This window comes from Tilletiopsis washingtonensis (assembly GCF_003144115.1).
Source record: "Tilletiopsis washingtonensis strain MCA 4186 unplaced genomic scaffold FA09scaffold_6, whole genome shotgun sequence".
Taxonomy (NCBI): Eukaryota; Fungi; Basidiomycota; class Exobasidiomycetes; order Entylomatales; genus Tilletiopsis; species Tilletiopsis washingtonensis.
The window spans coordinates 464,535-482,883 of NW_020312003.1; the positions used below are offsets into that span (position 1 = coordinate 464,535).

An 18,349-nucleotide genomic window follows, 5' to 3' on the forward strand; every position below is an offset into this window, starting at 1 on the left:
TTGGTGGAGCCAGGCGAGGGCGGCGGAGGGGGTGCGGAGGTGGCACGCGCGTGCGCGACAAAGCGACCAGCCGAGGTCTCGTGCCGCAGGGTGCGCAGCGGGCGGCGCAGGCGGGTGCGGCGCGAATGGATGAGCGCCAGAGGGAGTGAGCGGTCGAAGGAGGAGGAGTGAGCGGTGGCCAGGGCGAGTCAGGGCGAGGGCGAGGGCAGCGCCAGGGCAGGCGGGTGCGGAGGCTTGGGTGTGCTGCGAGGGGCGCCGGTCGGCGGCCGCGCCGGCGCGGTGCGGGTGCGCGTTGCGCCGCGCGGTGCCGGCGAGTGCGCGTTGCAGCCTGCAGCGGAGCGCGGCAGCGGCGGCGGCGCGACACCTCTGCCGCTGCGCCCAGCTGCAGCCGGCCCCAGATGGCAGGTGCTGAGCGGCGTGCGGCACCCTGCCCCGGCCCGCCCTGGGCCGCATGCACCATGGCACGAGCGAGGCAACCCAGCAGCGCAGCAGCCCGCCCGTTCTGAGCGTGCTTCTGCCGCTGAGAGGTGCACGCCCAGCAGCCGCTGCGGAGCGGCACCGCAGCCGCACCTCGTCTCGACGCCGCTGCCGCCGCGCTTAGCCGCTGTCATGCATGCATGGCCAGGGGCTCACGAAGCGCCGCGCCGAGCGCCACGCGCGCCATGCCGCGTGCAGCGTCGCCCGTCGACAGGCAGCGTCTCGCCGTCCGTGGCGGCGTCAGCCCCAGCGTGCTGCACGCTGCGGCAGCAAGCTCGAAGAGCGCACCAGCGCCAGCACAAGGCTCAGCGCGAGCGCGATGGCGCATGCCAGGTGCAGGCCCTGGCGGGTGGAGCAGGCGACACGAGCTCGTCCAGCGCAGAGGCAGCATCGGCCGTGCGCCGCAGCAGCCGCTCAGCACCAGGCAGCGAAGAGCGCCCGACGGCCTCGAGCATCCGCCGCTCCGCTGCGTCGGAGCAGCAAGGCGTGGCTCGCCGCCAAGCGCACGGCAGCAGAACGCAGCGGCAGCGCATCGAGGCGGCGAGAGGGGCCTCCGAGGTGCAGCTCAGGCGCAGCAGCGCTGCAGGCGGAGCTCGGCGAGGTGCAGCTCCAGCCTGGCCCGTCCGGGCAGGCCCGCCGCCGGCCCCCTCTCGCGGCTCTATCGGGGCGATGGGCTGACCTTTTGATCCGCCCTCTCATGCGCAGCCGCCGCAGCAGCAGGCCGCCGCAGGCGACGGCACGCCGTGGACCCTGGCGCGGCCCGCGAGGCGTCGCGTCGCATCGCCCGCCGCCCGCGGCACGCCAGACGCACCCTCGCGGCCCCCACAGTCACGTTCGCTCAGCGAGCGATGCGGCGAGCGAGCGGGCCGGGCAAGATCGCGCCAGCGCGAGCGATTAAGGTGCAGCGGCCGGCGCGCAGCAGATGCAGCAGATGTCCGCACGCCGCCTAGCGCAGCGCACGCACGCTGCATGCTGATGCTGACAGCGTTCAGCTTGGACGAGGCGAGGCCATGCCGGCTGCGCGCTGGCGTCACCCCGCGCTGCCGCAGGAGAGCGAGCCGGAGGCTGCCTGCAGCTGAGGCCCCGCTGCCGTTCTGCGAGCTGCGAGGTGAGGACGGCAGCGATCAGCACGCGGGCCTCGACGGCGTCGGCGCGGCGAGCTGGAGAGGTGCCGCAGCTCGGCGCAACCACGGCGCATGCCGCCTCCGCCGCGCCGCGGCTCCGCACGTCGCCGGCCCCCTGCCTCGTTCCCACCACCTGAGACCGCGCTAAGGAGCGGCCCGGCATCAGCTCGTGCAGCAGGCGAGTGTCAGCTGCGAGGGCGACAAGCAAAGGGCGTGGCGTGTGGCGGCCCGCAGCAGCGCAGCGACGGGCTCGCGGCGCGCTCGCCTCGACGGCGGCGGCTCGCTCGGCGTGGGCGCCGTGGGCCGCCGCGGCAGTGCAGCACCCGCGCTGCACCCTGCATGCTGCTGCATCCCTCCGGCTGTGCCCGCTCGTACCCTCACCTTTGTCCATCTCAGCGTCTGATGCTGCAGAGAAGAGCGGCATGCGAAGCCCTCTGCTGCGCAGCGCAGGACGGGAACGGCCGAGCTGTGCTGCGGTGGGCCCGCTCGCCGCTGGCCCCCGGATCGACGGGGTCCCTGCGCTCTGCGAGCAAGGACGAGCTGCATGTGCATGCCACATGCTGCGCCAGCGCCTCGGCGCTCAGCATGCGGACCAGCAGAGCAGCAGCAGCAGAGCATCAGGAGCAGCGCGAGCATCATGCTCAGCATCCAGCCGCAGAAGCGATTGCGGCCGCAGCACAAGGCTCGAAGCGGCAGGCACAGCGGCTGGCGCCCACATGCTGCTCGGCCGCGAGAGCAAAGGCGAGCCTGCTCGATCGCGATGCGACGCCTCGGCGCAGCGGCGCACCGCAGGCACGAAGCCGACGGAGGGGCCGCCATGCAGCTGCAGGCACCGGAGCCGGGCATGGAGAGGCCCAGTCCGGCCGTATGTATGCTCGAGGCCCGGCTTGCTGGGCCCGCGTCCGGCGGGGAGACCCTGCAGAGTCGCATCCTTACTCGGCGCAGCGCTGCGGCACCGGCGCCGGCGCCGAGCTCGATATCGAGAATGCCGCCGACGTGTGCTCCGGCGGCAGAAAGAAAGAGCGTTTGTGGCCCATCCCTCGCGACGACGAGAAAGGCCCGCAGGCTCGCTGTGGCGGTGCACGGCGCGTCGGTGCCGGCGTGGCGAGCACGGGCAGCAGACGCGTTCGCTGTCCTGCGACTGACTCCGCCGCATGACGCCTTGACACAAGTCTCCTCGAGGCGGCAGCGAGGGCGCGCAGGGCACGGAGTCCGGCACCGCTGCTGAGGAGCGCACGCGGAGCAATGGCAGAGCGCGCAAAGACAGGGAGAGGGACCCCTGCTCCGCCCCTCCTTGCGCGTCGTCGTCGCGACGCCGTGGCCGACATCGGCGTCGCCGGCGACTGGCAGCGCCGCTGATGGGCCGTCCATTGCAGCCCCGCAAGACAGCGCGAGGCTGGCGTAATCGCCTCCTCCCAGCAGGAGAGCAAGGCTCCGAGCTTCACACACGCCTTTGCGGTGTCTCACCTCCCCTTCGCCGTTCGCGTGGGACAGCTGCAAGGGCGCGTCTGGCGGATATGCCGCGCTCGCCGCCCTCTGGCGTGGACGAGCGGCGCGAGACAGGCCAGCGTTTGCCACTCGCTTCATGCAGCTTCTCCGTCTGGAGCCCCGCACGTCGCCGCGTGCTGTGACAGGCACGACAACACGACAGCAGGCTGCTGGAGGGGAGCCGTCGCGGCGAGTGCGGGGGAGCATGAACGGTGTGGCGAGCGGCGCCAAGCTCGGCGGAGGCATGCGAGCGCGACGCGCCTCCGGCTCGGCGGCAACGCACGCGTCGCGACACTCCGCCTCGCCGCGAGGCCATCTCGAGAGGACTCTCGTCGCCGTCGGAGGCTCTTGCGCTCGAGTCTGAGCGGCTCTGATGTACCGCAATATTCAGAACTGGTCGCAAGTCACCGGCAGGCGCCACCAGCGGCGGCGCAGAGCAGCCCGCACGGCCGCTCGCGACGTCGGGACCTGCCTGTCTCGTCGCTTTGGCCCAGCGTCTCTGACCTGCCAGCCGGAACGGCAAGGCGGCTTGACCTTTGGAGCATCCGCTTGCCGCTCCGTCAGCCGGCACACGGATCTCGCTCGAGACCACATGGGGCCGCTCGGCAGCACATGCCATGCGCACGCGGTCGTGGTGTTGGCCTCAACGGCGCCAACGGACGAGAACGCGTCCGACGTTGCCGACATCTCACTCGCGAGCCTTTGTCGCTCCGCCCGTCGGTCAGACGTCTGAGTGCACAGTGTGTAGCAGAGCTGCTCGCTACCGCTAGCATCTTCTGGCGTCGACGGCGATTGCCATTGGACTTTGAGAACGCCAGGCTTGGATGTTCACGACCTTCGAGGCTGCCTCTTCAGCGTCCTGGCCTGCCCGAATGGGCGACAGGGCGAGCGCTGCTTCGTGCCCTTGCTGCACGCACGACCTTGCTTGAAGCATGAGGCGCTTAAGAAGACCAACGTCACACCTCCACGCCAGGTTCTTGCCTCAATCAACCCTCAAGCTCAAGCAGAGACTCGACGACCAGACCGAGACGATCCCGGCCAACGCGACCCCGAATCATCGACTGACACACCCCTCATCGACACGCGCTGCACCGCCATCAAACTCTTTCGACTGACCCCGCAGCATGCGTCTCTCCGTCTTCACGTTGCTTGCTGTCGCTGTCGCAGCAAGCACTGTCCAGGCTGCCGCTCCGAACGCCCAAGATGCCAAGCTCGGCTCCCTGAACGCCGACGCCAAGACAGCCGACTACTCCGGCGTGCCTGATCTGAGCGTCGAGGTCGAGCGAGGTAAGTGTCTCTTCTCTTCGTCGATCAGGACGTTTGCTCATGCTCGCTTCGCAGACGTGGCCGAACTCGACGGAGAGGAGCGCACCATCGGCACGCAGCCGGCCTTCCTGCTCCATGCACACCTGCTGCGCAACTCGCAGTCGCCCGAGGAGCTGGAGCGGGTGCGCGCCCTGGGCCTCCGTCTGCTCTCGCAGGGCGTGTCGCTCGACAAGGTAAGGCGAGGTCGATGCTTTGCCGACGCACAGTGCGCTCACCTGCGATTCTTAGATCACCGGCGGCGATGAGCAGCTCAAGACGCTCCTCTCGGAGGACTACGGCCTGGTCAAGGTGACTGCCTCATCGCCGCATTCCTCCGTCAAGGGCATCAACGCCAACGCACACAGCCGTAGCCTGCAGCGCCGTCGCGCGGCCCGTCGCGACCTCGAAATCGAGGCGGAGACGTCCGAGATCAGCACCCCCGACGAGAAGCTCCTCGACGAGGACGAGGATGAGGAGGACTACGAGCCGGACAACGCGCCGCAAGAGGCCAAGGAGCGCAAGACGGAGCGCAGCAGCGACGCGCACCCCGACGACGACGAGGACGGCGAGGTCGCAAACGCCGAGGTCCAGATTGGCCGCGAGGTCTGAACCCCTGACATCCGAGACACACTACCCTGTCACCTTTTCTGCTCACTCTGCTCAGACGCGCGGCGATGTGGAAACAAGCGTGACGTTATACGAGGCCCTACTTCCAGCTAATGCACATGGTGAAGCGTCGAGAGACGGAGGGGGCAAGACAGGGGAAGAGGAGAAGCTTTTGTGCAGGCGGCAACGGAACCTAGACGCGGACCTTGCGGTCGAGATCCTCATTGCTGTCCTGGCGGATCGGCGCCGAGCCCGTCGACGGCTCGTCACTGACGCAGTTCTGCGTGTTGCCGAGCTTGTAGTCGGTGAGCAGGCATGCCGCGACGATGGGCACGGCCGAGAGCGCGCAGGCGACGATCAGGGCAATGTGCACGTAGTCGGCCCACGCCTGGATGAGGGCCGCACGCTGCGGCGAGCCGAGCGGCCACTCGGCAAAGATGCCCGACGGCGCAATGAAGGCGGCCGAGATCTGCGCCGGCGTGGCGCCGACGGGGGCGAGGTAGCGCGTGAGGCGCTCCTGCAGCACGTGGTTCTGCAGCGAGCCGAGGATGGCCGTGCCGCACGCGCCGCCGATCTCCGTCCAGAGCAGGACGAAGGCCGTGACGATGGCGACGTCCTGGTGCTTGACCGACACCTGGGCGCCGACCTGCAGCAGGATGCCCATGAAGCCGCCGCCGAGGCCCTGCAGCACCTGCGGGAAGACGACCTGCACCGTCGACGAGGCGGCGTCGCGGTAGCGGATCATGAGGCCGAGTCCCAGCAGGCGGATGCAGCAGCCGAAGACAAGCAGCCACTTGAAGCGCTTCGTCGCCGCGGCAATGGCGCCGGCCATGATGCCGAAGACGACGAGGCACAGGCTCTGCGTGTTGCTGGCAAGCGGAGGCGTGAGCAGCAGCAGATGGGTGGTGTGCCGGCGACACTCACGAGAAGTACGTGGCATCCGAGCTGTTCCAGTCAAACGTGATCTGCACCCAGGTGTACGCGCTGCATGGCAAGGTGTGAGCCTCTGCGCGCACGAGACTTGCGCAGACCACTCACGGGACCCAGGCCAGGTAGAAGGCAGCGAAGTCGAACAGGCCGATGAAGAAGGCGGCGAGGCAGACGTTCTTGTTGAGGAAGAACTCGCGGCGGATGACGGGGCGCGGGGCCAGCAGCCACTCGTAGAGGCCGAGGATGATGAGCAGGCTGCCGCCGACGACGAGCATGGCGATGATGTGCGACGCCTGCCAGCCGTCGTTGGCGAGGCCGGCCAGGTTGATGGCGAGGAGTACGAGCACGAACGAGGCGGCGAGGATGAAGAGGCCGAGCAGGTCAAAGTCCTGCGCGGCGCGGCCGAGCTCGGAGAAGACGGAGGCCACCTTCTGGCCGGCCGACTTGTTGGCGTAGCTGCCCTTGGCAAAGTACGGGCGCGGCCTGGCCAGGCCCTCGCGCTTGGCCTTGCGCTGCGTCAGGTAGAGCGCCAGGATGACGGGCGCGCAGGCGACGGGCACGACGATGGCGAAGCTGCAGCTCTGGCGTCAGCACAGCGCACAAGAGTCGCAGCACGAGACACTCACGAGCCCGGACCCCAGCGCCAGTGCACGGGGTTGGCAAACGGCGCCAGCTGGTTGACAATGCGCGGCGCGACGGCAAAGTTGATGACGTACGGCAGCGACACGATGCCGATGGCAAAGCCGCGCCACTGCGTCGTGACCGTGTCGGCGAGGAGCGTCTGGTTCATGATCTGCACGCCCGTCGAGCCGAAGGCGTAGAAGACGACGCCGGCCATGAGCGTGGCAAAGCCGTGCGACGCGGCGACGATGATGAAGCCGAGCACGTAGAGGAAGAGGGCGAGCATGTAGCCCTCGGCGCGGCCGAAGATGTCGGAGAACTTGGCGATGGGAAACTTGCCCGTGGCGATGATGACGATCTGCATCGTCTGCAGCGCCGTGTAGAGCTGGTAGGAGTTGAACTGTGCGGCGCGTGTGAGCACGGCAGACAGAGGAGCGGTGCTGCGGCGGCAGATGCCATGCTTCACCACACCCACTCACCTCGCTCGCGGCGGCCTGCGTGTAGGCGTACATGGTGTTGTTGTCGAGGCCGTTGACGTAGGAGACGAGGAAGATGCCGACCCACATGACGTACACCTTCCAGCCGGCGATGCGGCTCACCGCCTCGGCCGTCTGCACGCCGGCCTGCTTCTCGAGCGACGAGGCGTCGTCGGAGTGCGCCGTGTGCGAGAGGCGGCGCTCGGCCTCGACGGGCGCGGCGGCCTGCTGCTGCTCATTCACGGCGAGCGACATGGCGGAGGAGGCTAGGGGCTGGGGAGAGGAGGTGGTGTGAGGGAAGGGGCGGCAGGCTGCTTGCTGCCGGTATATGAGCGCCCAGGCACGCCGGATGCGCCGCGTGAAGGAGCAGCGCGCGGCGTGGCGTGGCGCTGCAGCAGGCCCATCTCCCAGCATCCATCCCATCAGCGCGGCCGCGGCACCTCCTCGGCTTCAATGCCAGCACCATCTCTCTCTCTCTCTGCGCGGCAAAGCCACAGCTCGGCCAGGCACGAGCAGCACACGCCAATGCAGCGCACCGTGGGTCTGCTGCTGGCGCTCTCTGGCGCGCTGCTGGGCTGACATGAGCGCATGGCATGGCACGGCAGCCGCGCCCACCTCGTGCGACCTCGTCCAGCGCGCGCCGAGAGATGAACTTTTTCTGCGCACGGGCAGCGCAGATGCAGCGCAGCAGGGGCGCCAGAGCAGCGGCGAGGGGCGGCTTCTTCATTTCCGCCGCAGCCGCTAAATTTTCGCGAGCCGCGGTCGCGCGCACAGTGACTGGCCAGGTGCCCGCTTCCGGCCGCAAGCCTCGCGTCTGCGATCCTGGTTATCAGATGCGTGATCAGCGGCGCGGGAGCAGTGTGTGCAGAAGCGCCGCGGGTCCGCTCCGGCGCTTGGCATGGGCGGCGCGTGGATCACGCAAAAGCAACGTCGACCTCTCTCGAGCAGCCACGGCGCCTCGCAGTCACACTCCCGGCATGCCGAGCGACCTCGGCGAGGGCACACGCAGCAAGAAGAAGCGAGCAGCACGCTGGCAGCACCCTCAGCATGCAGCCCGACCGCCGCCGACCACATGCCGTGGAGCTGCAGCAGCCGTGATGCGCAGCAGATGCAGACGCATCGGGCACGCACGGCTCGCCGCGCCGAGCCGTCGGTGTCTGGCTGCTTCCCGTGCTGCGCGTCTTGACATCTGATGGCTTTGCCATGCCAGCACGCGCAGCGGCAGCATCCTGTGGCTGCACCACTCTGCTCCCATCTGACAACGGCGAGTAGCTGTAGATCCGCCGTCGGCGCCGGCTCCGACGACGCCGGCGTGCAGCAGCTGCAGCCGCGGCAGCACCGAGCAGCAGGGATCGCCGCACCTGCCAGGTAGCCTTCGGCACTGCGGCTTCGGTCCCTGCCTTGGCGTTCCCTCTTCACGCTTGTGGCGTCGCGGGTCCAGGGGCAAGCTCGCTCGAACTTTTCACACATGCCGCGGCGGCCACACAGCGGGACAGGCGAGGGGTCGAGGCAAAGACATCAGATTCTTTACAGAGACGGATTCTGGATCATACATGACAGAGAGAGATGAGACGTGCGGTGACTAGCGGGGACATGGCTGGATGAAGAGCGGTATGTGGCGCCGCCGTTTGACGGCAGGCGAGATGCGTGGGTGGGTGACAGGTGCAGATGCAGGAGAAAGCAGGGCAAGAGCAGTAGTGGCGCATGGCAGACGCCGCGTCGGGTCTTAGTCAAGCGGATCAGCCTCGATGAAGCAGTCGTCCATCTCGTCGTCGTCGTCGAGGTCCGACTCGTCGTCGGTGTCCATCTTCTCCGGCGCGGCGTGGTTGGGGTGCACGACGAGGGCGTGCGTCGTGCCGTCGAGCGTGACGCGCACCGTCTCCTTGTCGAGCACCTGGCCGCTGAGCAGCAGGCGCGAGAGCGGCGAGAGGATGTTGTTGGCAATCACGCGGCCCAGCGGACGCGCGCCCATCGCCGGCGTCCAGCCCGTGGCAGCGAGGTAGTCCTTGGCCTCCGGCGTGAGCTCGATGCGGATGCGCCGGCCATTCTGCTTGAGGCGCGCAGCGATCTCCGCCAGCCGCAGGTCGACGATGCCGCGCAGGTCCTTGCGCGACAGCGAGCGGAAGATGACGGTGGCCGAGAGGCGGTTGCGGAACTCAGGCGCCAGCGAAGCGGCGAGTGCGCCGTCGACGAGCTTGCGCGTCTCGGGCGAGAGCGGGCCCTCCTCGGCGGCGTCGTTGATGAAGGCCGAGCCGAGGTTGCTCGTGAAGATGATGACGGCGTTGCGGAAGTCGATGACGCGGCCCTGCGAGTCCGTCGCGCGTCCGTCGTCGAGGATGGCGAGCCAGCTGAGGATAAAGGGCTTGCTTGCCTTCTCGACCTCGTCGACGAGCACGACTGTGTACGGCTTGCGGCGCACCGGCTCGAGCGCTCCGCCCTGCTCGAAGCCGATGTAGCCGGGCGGCGCGCCAAAGAGGCGAGACACCGAGTGCTGCTCGCTGTACTCGCTCGCGTCGATACGCAGCAGCGCATCCTCGTCGTTGAAGAGGATCTTTGCAAGCGTCTTGGCGCAGAGCGTCTTGCCCGCGCCGGACGGGCCGGCGAAGAGGAAGGAGGCGGGCTGGTTGGGGTTGGCGAGGCCGGCGCGCTGCAGCTGGATGGCGTTGGCAATGGCGTTGGTCGCCTCCGGCTGGCCGATGACGGAGCGGCTGAGCAGGCGCGGCAGCTTGAGGATCTTCTCCTTCTCGCTCGTCAGCATCGTCGTGACCGGAATGCCCGTCATGCGCGCCACAACGGCGGCAATGTTCTCCGGGCCCACGGCGACCTGGTCGCTCTCGCCGCGCTCGATCTTCTTGCGCTCCTCCTCCTCGAGCTTGACGATGCGCGCCTCGATGTCGGGGATGGCGCCGAAGCGCAGGTCGGACGCAGTCGAGTAGTCCATGTTGCGCTCGGCGCGGTCGGCCTTGTTGCGCAGCTCGTCGAGGCGCCGGCGGGCGTTTGCGAGCGCGTCAGCCTGGGCGCGCTTCGCCTCGTGGGCAGCGAGCATCGGGCCGAGCTCGTCGTCGAGCTTGGCCAGCTCCTGCTGCGTGGCAGCGAGCGACGTCTTGGACTCCTCGTCCTTCTCGCGAGAGAGGGCTGCTAGTGCCACCTCGAGGCGCACGCGGCGGCGCTGAAGCTCGTCGATCTCGGACGGCACCGTCTCGCGCGTGACCTTGACGTCGGCGCATGCCTCATCGATGAGGTCGAGCGCGCTGTCGGGGCATCTGCGCGCCGAGAGGTAGCGGCGAGCAAGTGTTGTGGCGGACACCAGCGCCGAGTCGAGGATGCGCAGGCCGTGGTGGTTTTCGTAGCGGTCGCGAACGCCGCGCAAGATCGCCAGCGTCTCTTCGGCAGTCGGCTCGTCGACGTCGATGCGCTGGAAGCGGCGCTCGAGGGCAGCGTCCTTTTCGATCGTCTGGCGGTACTCTGTCGGCGTGGTAGCGGCAATGACGCGCAGCTTGCCGCGAGCAAGCGCCGGCTTCATCAAGTTGCCGCCGTCGATGCCGCCGCCAGAGTCCTTGCCGGCCATCAGCAGGTGCACCTCGTCGATGAAGAGAATGACGGGCTGGTCAGAGTCGGCGAGCTTCTCGAGCGCAGTCAGCAGGCTCTTGACGCGCTCCTCGTGCTCGCCCTTGAACTTTGCGCCGGCGAGCAGCGCAGCGAGGTCGAGCGAGAGCACGCGGCCCTTGAGAGATGGCGGCACATCACCGTCGACGACGCGCTGCGCGAGACCCTCGGCGATGGCCGTCTTGCCGACACCGGCGGGGCCGACGAGCACGGCATTGGCCTTGCGGCGCTGGCTCAGCACACGGATGACGCGGCGGATCGTCTGGTCGCGGCCGATGACATTGTCGATCTTGCCGCTGGCGGCGAGGGCCGTGAGGTCGACGGTGTACTTGGAGATGGCATCGTCGAGCTCGTCGGACGCCTTGCTGTCGACGTGGCGGCCGCCGCGCGAGGCGAGAATCGCCGTCTTGAGGACAGCCTCATTCGGCAGGCCGGCCTCCTTGAGGATGTTGAGGATGCCCGAGTCGCCGAGCAGTGCAAGCAGAATGTGGTCGTTGGCGATGTACGAGTCGTGCTGCTGCTTCTTGAGCTCGTCGGCGGCCTTGAAGACCTTGGTGAGCGTGTTGGCGAGGCCTACCTCGTCCGGCGGCGGGTTCTGCTGCGGAATCTTGCGCAGAGCGGTGCGCAGGCCGAGCTCGACCTTTTCGGCATCGACGCCGACCTTGCCGAGCACGCTGCGGAAGAGGCTGGCGCCGACGCGCGCGCTGCTCGGCGTGCCGGGGCGTGAGGTGGAGGGCGCAGCATCGGCGCTGCCGTCGTTGAGGAGCGTGAGGGCGAGGTGGGCGGGCTGCAGCTGCGCATGCTGCAGGTCGCGCGCGTGCTGCAGCGCCGACGAGACGGCGGCCTGGGCGCGGTCCGTGAACTCCATGGGCGCGAGAGGGGGTGCGCGTGTGGGAGGTGTGCGTGTGTCTCAGTGCGTGGAGTGTGCGGTGGGCAGACGTGGTGGATGAGAGGCGAGCGGAGAGGGGCGAGGCGCAGACCCTGGCCTGCTCATATAGCCGCACGCGCTGCTCCACTTGCGGGCGCTCGGGAGCGTGGGAACAGGCTCGACGCGCCTGGGCGCGCCGCGAAGCTGCTCGAAGGCACGCCGCCAGCCTTCCAGAGCGCCGCGCGCGCCGCCGCCTCTGCTCCGCCATGCTGCCCGCGTCACGTGCTGCCGGCTCTGCACGACCCTCCACCCTCTCCTACTTCGAAGCGCAGCACACAGACAGCCGCACCTCTGGACAATAAACATCAATACATAGGCGCTCAGCGGCGGCATCGAGGGACGCCGCGCGTGCACAGCAGGAGACAGAGCAGGATAGACACAGCAGGAGGCGAGGCAGAAGCGGAGCCGAGGTGACGAGGTGATGGATATATAGAGGGAGGCGAGAGAGGCACGGCTGGGTGGGCCCGCACAGCACGGCTGCGAGGAGGCGCCACCAGAGGCAGGAGAGGCTGGGAGTCGAGGAGGCGCAGGAAATCTCGTTAGGCCCAGAGACGGGCGAAAGAGGGTCGAGAAGGAGCAGCGGTGACGAGAGCCGGTCGACCTGCACTTGCAGGCGCGGCTTGAGGACCAGGAGGGTAAGGAGGAAGCGTCGGGTATGGAGGCGGAAGGAAGAGAACGATGGGCAGAGGCATGTTCAGAGCGCCTTGTTGCGGCTGAAGGTGCGCTGGCGCTTGCGCGCAGGCACCTCGCCGTCGTCGTGGTGCGGCGCCGGCCGCGAAAGACGGCCGTGCGGCGTCATGGGGCTGGCGGTGAGCTCGCGCAGGTCGGGCGTCGGCGGCAGGCCGGCAAAGCGGGCGCTGGAGCGGCGCGTCGGCGTGCGCAGCTGCTCGGGCGTGGCGACGGGCCGCAGCTGGCCGGGCCAGGCGTCGGCGCTGTCCTCGTCGTCGTCGCTGTCGACGGCGCGCTTGTGCGCCTGCTCGCCGAACGCCGGCGTGTGGGGCTGGTACGGACTGAACTCGCCCATCTTTGGCTGCGGCGAGGGCGAGACGTTGGTAAAGGCACGCAGCCACGCATTCTCCGCCGCGTTGGACGAGCCGACTGCCTTTGGACCTGGCGCACGAGGCGTCGTCGGCGGCGAAGAGGCAATCTGCCGCGGAGGTGTCGTCGGCTCCCGCGTCCGACGCACGGCCAGCGAGGGCGACGAGGGCGCAGAGGAGGCGCCAGAGTCGCTCGAGAGTGTGCGATCCAGCGAAGGCGCATCGCGCGAGCTCGCCGAACTGCCCAGACGCGCACGCGAAGGCAGCAGATTGGAGCGCGGCGGCGTGATGGGCGGCGAGCGGCCGTCCACTAGACGCAGCTTGGCCGCCTCGCCCTCCAGACTCGGCGGGAAGAGGGTGCCGCGGCGCAGCGGCGAGCCGTGCTTCTCGTCGACGTCAGCAGGAGGCGCCAGACCAAGACCGTGCATCGCAAGGCCGCTGGCCGGCGCCTTGCCGAGCTCGTCCTCGAACAGCGTGCGTGCAGTGCTGGGGCGGGGCGCCGCCAGACTGCCGCGCCGCGAGTCGCCGCTCGAGAGGCTCGGCGTGGCACCGGCGAAGCGCGAGTGGCTGGCCAGCTGCGGACTGGGCGACGAGTGCAGAGAGGACAAGACCTGCGCCGCTTCACTCTCGTCGTAGGTGAGGCGCGAGACGAAGTCCTCCGTCGTCGCGACACGCGCGCGCATCTGGGTCGCAGAGTCTGGCAGGCCGGCATTGGAGTTGCGTGCGCGGCGTGGGGTGATGCTGTTGGGATCGGCAAAGGTGCCGTTGGCACGGGTCGTCGCACCACCGCCGTTTGCGGCACGGGGCGGCGTGTGTAGCGCAGGCGACTTGTGCGAGTGCGCAGCAGCCAGGAGCCTGGCAGCCTGGCGGTCCGTCTCGCGCTGCTCGGCAGTATCCACCAGCGAGGCGCGACGCATCTGAGGCGTGCTCGACGCAGACCTCGCATGTGCCACCAGCGACGGAGGCACCACGGGCCGAGCGCCAGGCGCGCCGCGAGCGAGGCCTAGACCGTGCGCAAGCGGAGTGGCAGCGTGGCCGTTGGCCAGCGTGCCGCCGGTGATGGTGCGCTGGCGGCCGTGCGCCGGGCTGTGCGGCACGCTGGGCGTGCGCGTGCGGCCGTGCGGCGGTGCTGGGTCGTTGTGCGGGTCCCAGTGCGGCCCGAGCCTGCCAGATCCGCCGAGCCGAGCACTGGAGCCGAGCTGCGGCGACGAGGCCAGCGTGTAGAGCGTCATCGACGAGGCGACGCGCGCGGGGCGTGTCGGCGTGGTGGGGTCTGCTTGCTGGCGCTCGCCGCCCTGCTTGCTGCGACGGGCGCTCTCCGGCGGCGTCGGCAGGCCGCACTCGCCAAAGACGAGAGCGTAGAGGTTCGGCTCCTGGCCCGACGAGCGCGACGGCGTGCTGAAGGCAGCATTCGACGGCGACGGCGACGAGCTGTTGAGCCGGCCGAGGCCCGGATGCGCCGGCTCGACGAGGGCGGGCCGCGCAGGCGACGGCGCACTCGAGTGGAGCGCACGCGGCAGCGCCGCGTCGCTGACCTTGAGGCCGAGGCCAAGGCCGTCGTCCATGACGCCCGAGCTGACGGCGGTGAGGACGGTGTCGACAGAGTCGGCCGACGAGCTGGAGGTGGCCGAGTGCTGCGACGAGGGCAGCGCCGTGTCGGGCTCGTGCGGCGACCAGCCGTGCGTGGCCTGGGCGCGGGCCAGCGTGAGGCGAGCGCGCAGGGCATGGGCGGCCTGGACGAGGACAAGGGAAGGGTTAGCGTGAGAGCGAGGCGAGAACAACAAAGAGGCGCGCGTCGAGGGAGGCGCGCGTCGCGTCCCCAGAATCGGGAACAAGGGATCGGCGCGCGGCGGTGGCGCCGGCCAAGTGGAGCGGCGCCGCACCGGCGTCACCTCCTTGTGCGGATCCGAGGCAGCACGTCGCGCGCTGGCAACGACGCCCAAATGGCCACCTGCTGCGCCAGCAGAAGCCTGCCAGGCGCCCAGAGCCGGGCGCACGTCATTTGGCGCCTTGATGGGCCGCCCTCGCTGACAGCGCACCTGGCGCCCGCACCGCCCAACGACGGCGAGCAGTGCATCGCAGGTGGTGTAGCCTGGCCTTGCGTTCTGCATCCGACGGCATCAATCCTCGCCGCAGCCTTGCTAGAGACTGCAGCGCACAGGTGGTGCCACTGCTTGCCGGGCAGCGTGTGCGCGCGCTACCGACGACAGCGGCGCCCGCAGCCTGCAGCGCCCAGTGCCGCCGACGACGAGCGAGCGCACGCAGCAGGCCTTGCCTGGCTGAGGCAGCGCCATCCACTGCACCTCTCCGCGCGGGCCGCGCACTCACCTGCTCAATCTCGAAGCGCGGCTTTGCGCTGCGCAGCGGCGGCGGCGGCGCGCTGCCGGGCATGGCGGCGTGCGGCGCGGGGTGCGAGGCCATGCGTGGGGGCCAGCGAGCGTGGTGCGGGCTGTGGGTGGTGCGGTGGCGCAGAGGATGTGGTGCGCGCGGCGGCGGTGCGCGGGTCAGGGTGGTGCGGGGGTGACGGCGGCAACGTGGGATGGGAGCGTGATGGAGGAACGGAGGATGAGCCGCGGACGCGGGTGACGGTGACGCGGATGGCTGTGATCCGAGGCGCAGGGGTGAGAGAGCAAGGCGGGCGCAGGCACGGCGCGAAATTAGGCGTCGCCGCGCCGCCGCGCCGAGGCCGGGCCGTTGGCTTGCATCTCGCCTCGCCTCGCCTCGAGCTCCTCCTCCTCCCCTCCTCCGCCGCATGCCCTCTTCGCACGCCGCCCATACGCCCGGGGCCACTCGCTTGCCCGCTCTCCGCTCGCCGCCCACGCGCCGCATACACACAGGACCTGCCAGCCGTCGCGGCGTGCAGTGCAGGCCGCGAGGGGCTTGCGCGCGAGCGAGCTCCGACCCGAGGGGCCCAGCAGGAGTCTGCGCAGCGCTGGAGGCCAGGTGCAGCAGCGCAGGCACGATGGCTTTGCTGCATGCGCGGCTGCAGCGCTCGGCGGCCGCGGGCCAGATCGACGCACAATCAAACCGTGTGCTCGCAGGCACAGCGCCTGTGTCGGCCCGGCCGCCGCATGCGAGCAAGCGAACGCGTGTCGCGGCGACGCGTAGAGTGGCACGACGCGACGCGTACAGTGCTTGCCCGGGACGCACGTGATGAGCCCTCCCTGAGCTCGCACGTGACGCTCGGCCGCTGGACCCCATGCCTCCACCGAGCCGCTCGCGCGGTCCTTCGCACGTCTCCGCACCATCACCTCCACCATGCTGCGTCACTCGCTGCGTCTCCTGCCGCGCGCCGCACCGCGCTTCGCCAGCGCAGTGCGCGCATCGCCGGCGCCGCGTGCGCTGCGTGCGCCGCAATTGCCGGCCTTCGCACAGCAGCAGCAGCGGCGCGCGGCCAGCAGCACAACGCCCACCAGCTCGCTCGCCGACCCGGCAGAGCTCGAGAGCCAGAAGGCCCTCGAGCAGGGCACGGAGGCGCTGGAGCGCGGCGACATGGACGAGGCAAAGGTGCGTCTGCTGGTGCCTGCCGCGCGTGTAGCAGAGCCGCCCTTGAGCGCCAGCAGCAGCGTCCACTTCTGCTGCAGCTGACACTTCGCCTCGACTCTGTCCGCACACACACAGGCAGCCTACGCGCGCTCCCTCGCCATCCACCCTTCCTCCTCGGCGCACTTCAACCTCGGCGTCGTGCACTACCACGGCCGCGACCTGTCCGCAGCCATTGGCGCATGGGAGGCGGCGCTGGCGCTGGCGCCCGACTCGCCCGATGCGCACACCAACATTGCCAGTGCCTACGTGCTGAGCAAGCCGGCGCGACCGGATCTGGCCGTTGAGCACCTCAAGTGAGTGGTGGCGAGGGTGGCATGAAGCGTGCATAGGAACTGACCCGCGCTCGCTGTTCGATAGGAAGGCGCAGGCTCTCGCTCCGAAAGACCCGGAGATCGCTTACAACCTGGCCGCCGTGCTGGAGGCTTGTGCGTAGCAGCGGTGCACTGGCGCGGCCTGACATCTGACGCTAGCGCGCTTCATCCAGGCGAGCAGCTCGAGGAGGCCATGGTCGCCTACAAGCGTTCTCTCGCAGGAGGCATCGGGGTGCGCCCCCCCCCCCCTCTTGCCCCCTCACTCGCCTTCATTCTCACTCACGCTCTCACGCCCTTTGCACAGCGCGCCGAGCAGAACATCCGCAATGTCGGCGCCAAGATCCTCGCGGCGAAAGTGGCCAACGAGACGGCCGAGGCGGAAGACGGCGACGTGGCAAAGACGATTGGCCAGGCGCTGGAGTCGGAGATCAAGGCGCAGGAGCAGAAGGGCGACGGCGAGGCGAGGGAAAAGCAATAGAAGAGCAGCATGTTCAAAGGGGGTATCGATTGCACGGGCAAACTCTTTTCATGCCACGCGACGACGCTTGGAACTCGAAGCGCCCTCGTCCTCTGCTTCAGCGGGCCCACTCTGGCGCGGCCGACCACGAGGGCGCGGCACGGGCGGCGGCGACACGACGAGCACGGCGCCCTGGCGCGCCGTGCCAGGTGTTCGTCTGGCCGGCGAAAGCGGCGGCGGAGGCGCAGGCGAGGCGGCCGCCAGAGCCGCGGCGTCCTTGCGCGGCCGGCCGCGTGGACGCTTTGCGGCCGCTGCTGCGGGTAGTGCGGGCTGAGCTGCAGGCGAGGCTGGCATGGTGACGGCTGCGATCGCCGCTTCTGTGCGCGCCCGAGTCGAGGCTCGCTGCGTACGTGGCGCAGCAGCAGGCGGCTCGGAGAGCGGCTGCGATGGCGCTGCCGCGACGCTCTTGCGCGCTGCTCTAGCTCGCGGCCGGTTGGCGGGCAGCGCCGAAGGCGCCTCGCCGCTGGGCGCTGCGGCGTCTTTGCGAGGGCGGCCTCGTGGCCGTTTCGGCGGCGCCGGCGGCGGCATGTACGGCGGCGCATCCTTGCGCGGACGTCCGACGGGCCGCTTCGTCACGAAGGCCACGGCCACTGGCGGCGGTGCCTCGGGCGCTTGTGCGGCACGGCCGACTGTAGACGCAGCAACAGCAGCAGCAGCAGGCGCAGCAGCGGGCGCCGACGCCGAGGCAGCGTCCTGGATGCGTGCGGCGCGCCGCGCTCGCGGACGCTTGACGAGCGCGGCGGCAGGCGGCGTGGCGGAGCCTTGGCGTGCCGACCTGCCCGATGCGCCCTCCGTGGCGGAGCCTTGGCGTGCCGACCTGCCCGATGCGCCCTCCTCTTGCGTCGTCGTCGCCGGCGCTGCACTTGCGGCCATCTGTTCCTCCTCTCCACCCTCTTCCTCTCCCGCCTGCGCTCTCCGTTCCCTCTCCCTGCGCGCCAGGCGCGCGCGCTCTTCCTTCTCCTGCACCCTCCTGCATCGCTCCTCCCAGCGCTGCGCATTCTCCTGCATGCGCACCTGCAGTTGTTGGCGTCTGTGGCGCAGCAGGCGCTTGCGCCAGCGCGCCGCTTCTTGCGGCGAGAGCGGGCCGAGCGGCGCGAGGAAGCGCTTCTGAGGCGCTTGAACGACGTAGGAAGGAGCGCGCGGTGGCTTGGGCAAGAAGGGCGCGTGCCAGGCTCGAAGACCGTTGCGGGGAGGAGGGTAGTAGGCGTTGGAGGGCACGAGAAGAGAGGAGCAGAGACGAGGATAGGGAGAGGAGGAAGATGGTGAGGTGCAAGGAGCTGCTGCTGTTGCTGTTGCTGCGAGTGGGCCTGATGCGCCGGAAGAGAAGAGGAAGCGCTCGTAGATCTCTGCCCGCACGCATAAGGAGAGGAGGGGGGG

The 18,349-nt window shown here is 69.6% G+C and overlaps 7 protein-coding genes across 7 annotated transcripts; 2 read left to right on the forward strand and 5 right to left on the reverse strand.

Annotated features, from left to right (window-relative positions):
• Nucleotides 1-2,706: 2,706 nt before the first annotated feature.
• FA09DRAFT_230170 (hypothetical protein) lies at nt 2,707-3,859 on the reverse strand. Its single transcript, XM_025739589.1, has one exon. It carries the CDS (start codon nt 3,706-3,708, stop codon nt 3,043-3,045), a length of 666 nt encoding a protein of 221 aa, XP_025599691.1. The 5' UTR covers nt 3,709-3,859; the 3' UTR covers nt 2,707-3,042.
• A 33-nt stretch (nt 3,860-3,892) lies between these two features.
• FA09DRAFT_328809 (hypothetical protein) lies at nt 3,893-5,082 on the forward strand. Its single transcript, XM_025741922.1, has 3 exons — nt 3,893-4,376; nt 4,431-4,588; nt 4,644-5,082. Exons 1-3 carry the CDS (start codon nt 4,214-4,216, stop codon nt 5,001-5,003), a joined length of 681 nt encoding a protein of 226 aa, XP_025599692.1. The 5' UTR covers nt 3,893-4,213; the 3' UTR covers nt 5,004-5,082.
• Nucleotides 5,083-5,193: 111 nt separating this feature from the next.
• On the reverse strand, nt 5,194-7,282 carry FA09DRAFT_295647 (MFS general substrate transporter; the record flags this gene model as incomplete). Its single annotated transcript, XM_025740129.1, has 5 exons — nt 5,194-5,869; nt 5,925-5,984; nt 6,039-6,503; nt 6,557-6,951; nt 7,031-7,282. The coding sequence occupies 5 exons, from the start codon at nt 7,280-7,282 to the stop codon at nt 5,194-5,196; spliced, it is 1,848 nt and encodes a 615-aa protein (XP_025599693.1).
• Nucleotides 7,283-8,534: 1,252 nt separating this feature from the next.
• Nucleotides 8,535-11,573, reverse strand: FA09DRAFT_306202 (putative heat shock protein HSP104). The gene has a single exon (XM_025740525.1). The coding sequence runs from the start codon at nt 11,499-11,501 to the stop codon at nt 8,754-8,756; it is 2,748 nt and encodes a 915-aa protein (XP_025599694.1). The 5' UTR covers nt 11,502-11,573; the 3' UTR covers nt 8,535-8,753.
• Nucleotides 11,574-11,854: 281 nt separating this feature from the next.
• On the reverse strand, nt 11,855-15,204 carry FA09DRAFT_359446 (hypothetical protein). Its single transcript, XM_025745113.1, has 2 exons — nt 14,927-15,204; nt 11,855-14,331 (listed from the first exon to the last, which is right to left on the reverse strand). Exons 1-2 carry the CDS (start codon nt 15,017-15,019, stop codon nt 12,256-12,258), a joined length of 2,169 nt encoding a protein of 722 aa, XP_025599695.1. The 5' UTR covers nt 15,020-15,204; the 3' UTR covers nt 11,855-12,255.
• A 652-nt stretch (nt 15,205-15,856) lies between these two features.
• FA09DRAFT_337547 (TPR-like protein) lies at nt 15,857-16,933 on the forward strand (the record flags this gene model as incomplete). The annotated part of the gene is made up of 5 exons (XM_025744005.1): nt 15,857-16,105; nt 16,220-16,437; nt 16,502-16,569; nt 16,629-16,687; nt 16,760-16,933. 5 exons carry the CDS (start codon nt 15,857-15,859, stop codon nt 16,931-16,933), a joined length of 768 nt encoding a protein of 255 aa, XP_025599696.1.
• Nucleotides 16,767-18,349, reverse strand: FA09DRAFT_230308 (hypothetical protein; the record flags this gene model as incomplete). The annotated part of the gene is made up of 1 exon (XM_025739590.1): nt 16,767-18,349. A coding segment is annotated over one exon (1,368 nt), but the record flags the coding sequence as incomplete, so codon positions are not given.

What these genes read in the sequence shown, in the direction of transcription:
- FA09DRAFT_306202 (XM_025740525.1), bottom strand. Translation starts at nt 11,501, where the DNA reads ATGGAGTTCACGGACCGCGCCCAGGCCGCCGTCTCGTCGGCGCTGCAG.
- FA09DRAFT_328809 (XM_025741922.1), top strand. Translation starts at nt 4,214, where the DNA reads ATGCGTCTCTCCGTCTTCACGTTGCTTGCTGTCGCTGTCGCAGCAAGC. An exon ending in GAGCGTCGAGGTCGAGCGAG is followed by an intron (nt 4,377 to 4,430) that starts GTAAGTGTCTCT and finishes CTCGCTTCGCAG; the next exon opens with ACGTGGCCGAACTCGACGGA. An exon ending in AGGGCGTGTCGCTCGACAAG is followed by an intron (nt 4,589 to 4,643) that starts GTAAGGCGAGGT and finishes TGCGATTCTTAG; the next exon opens with ATCACCGGCGGCGATGAGCA.
- FA09DRAFT_230170 (XM_025739589.1), bottom strand. Translation starts at nt 3,708, where the DNA reads ATGGCATGTGCTGCCGAGCGGCCCCATGTGGTCTCGAGCGAGATCCGT.
- FA09DRAFT_359446 (XM_025745113.1), bottom strand. Translation starts at nt 15,019, where the DNA reads ATGGCCTCGCACCCCGCGCCGCACGCCGCCATGCCCGGCAGCGCGCCG. An exon ending in CGCGCTTCGAGATTGAGCAG is followed by an intron (nt 14,332 to 14,926) that starts GTGAGTGCGCGG and finishes GTCCTCGTCCAG; the next exon opens with GCCGCCCATGCCCTGCGCGC.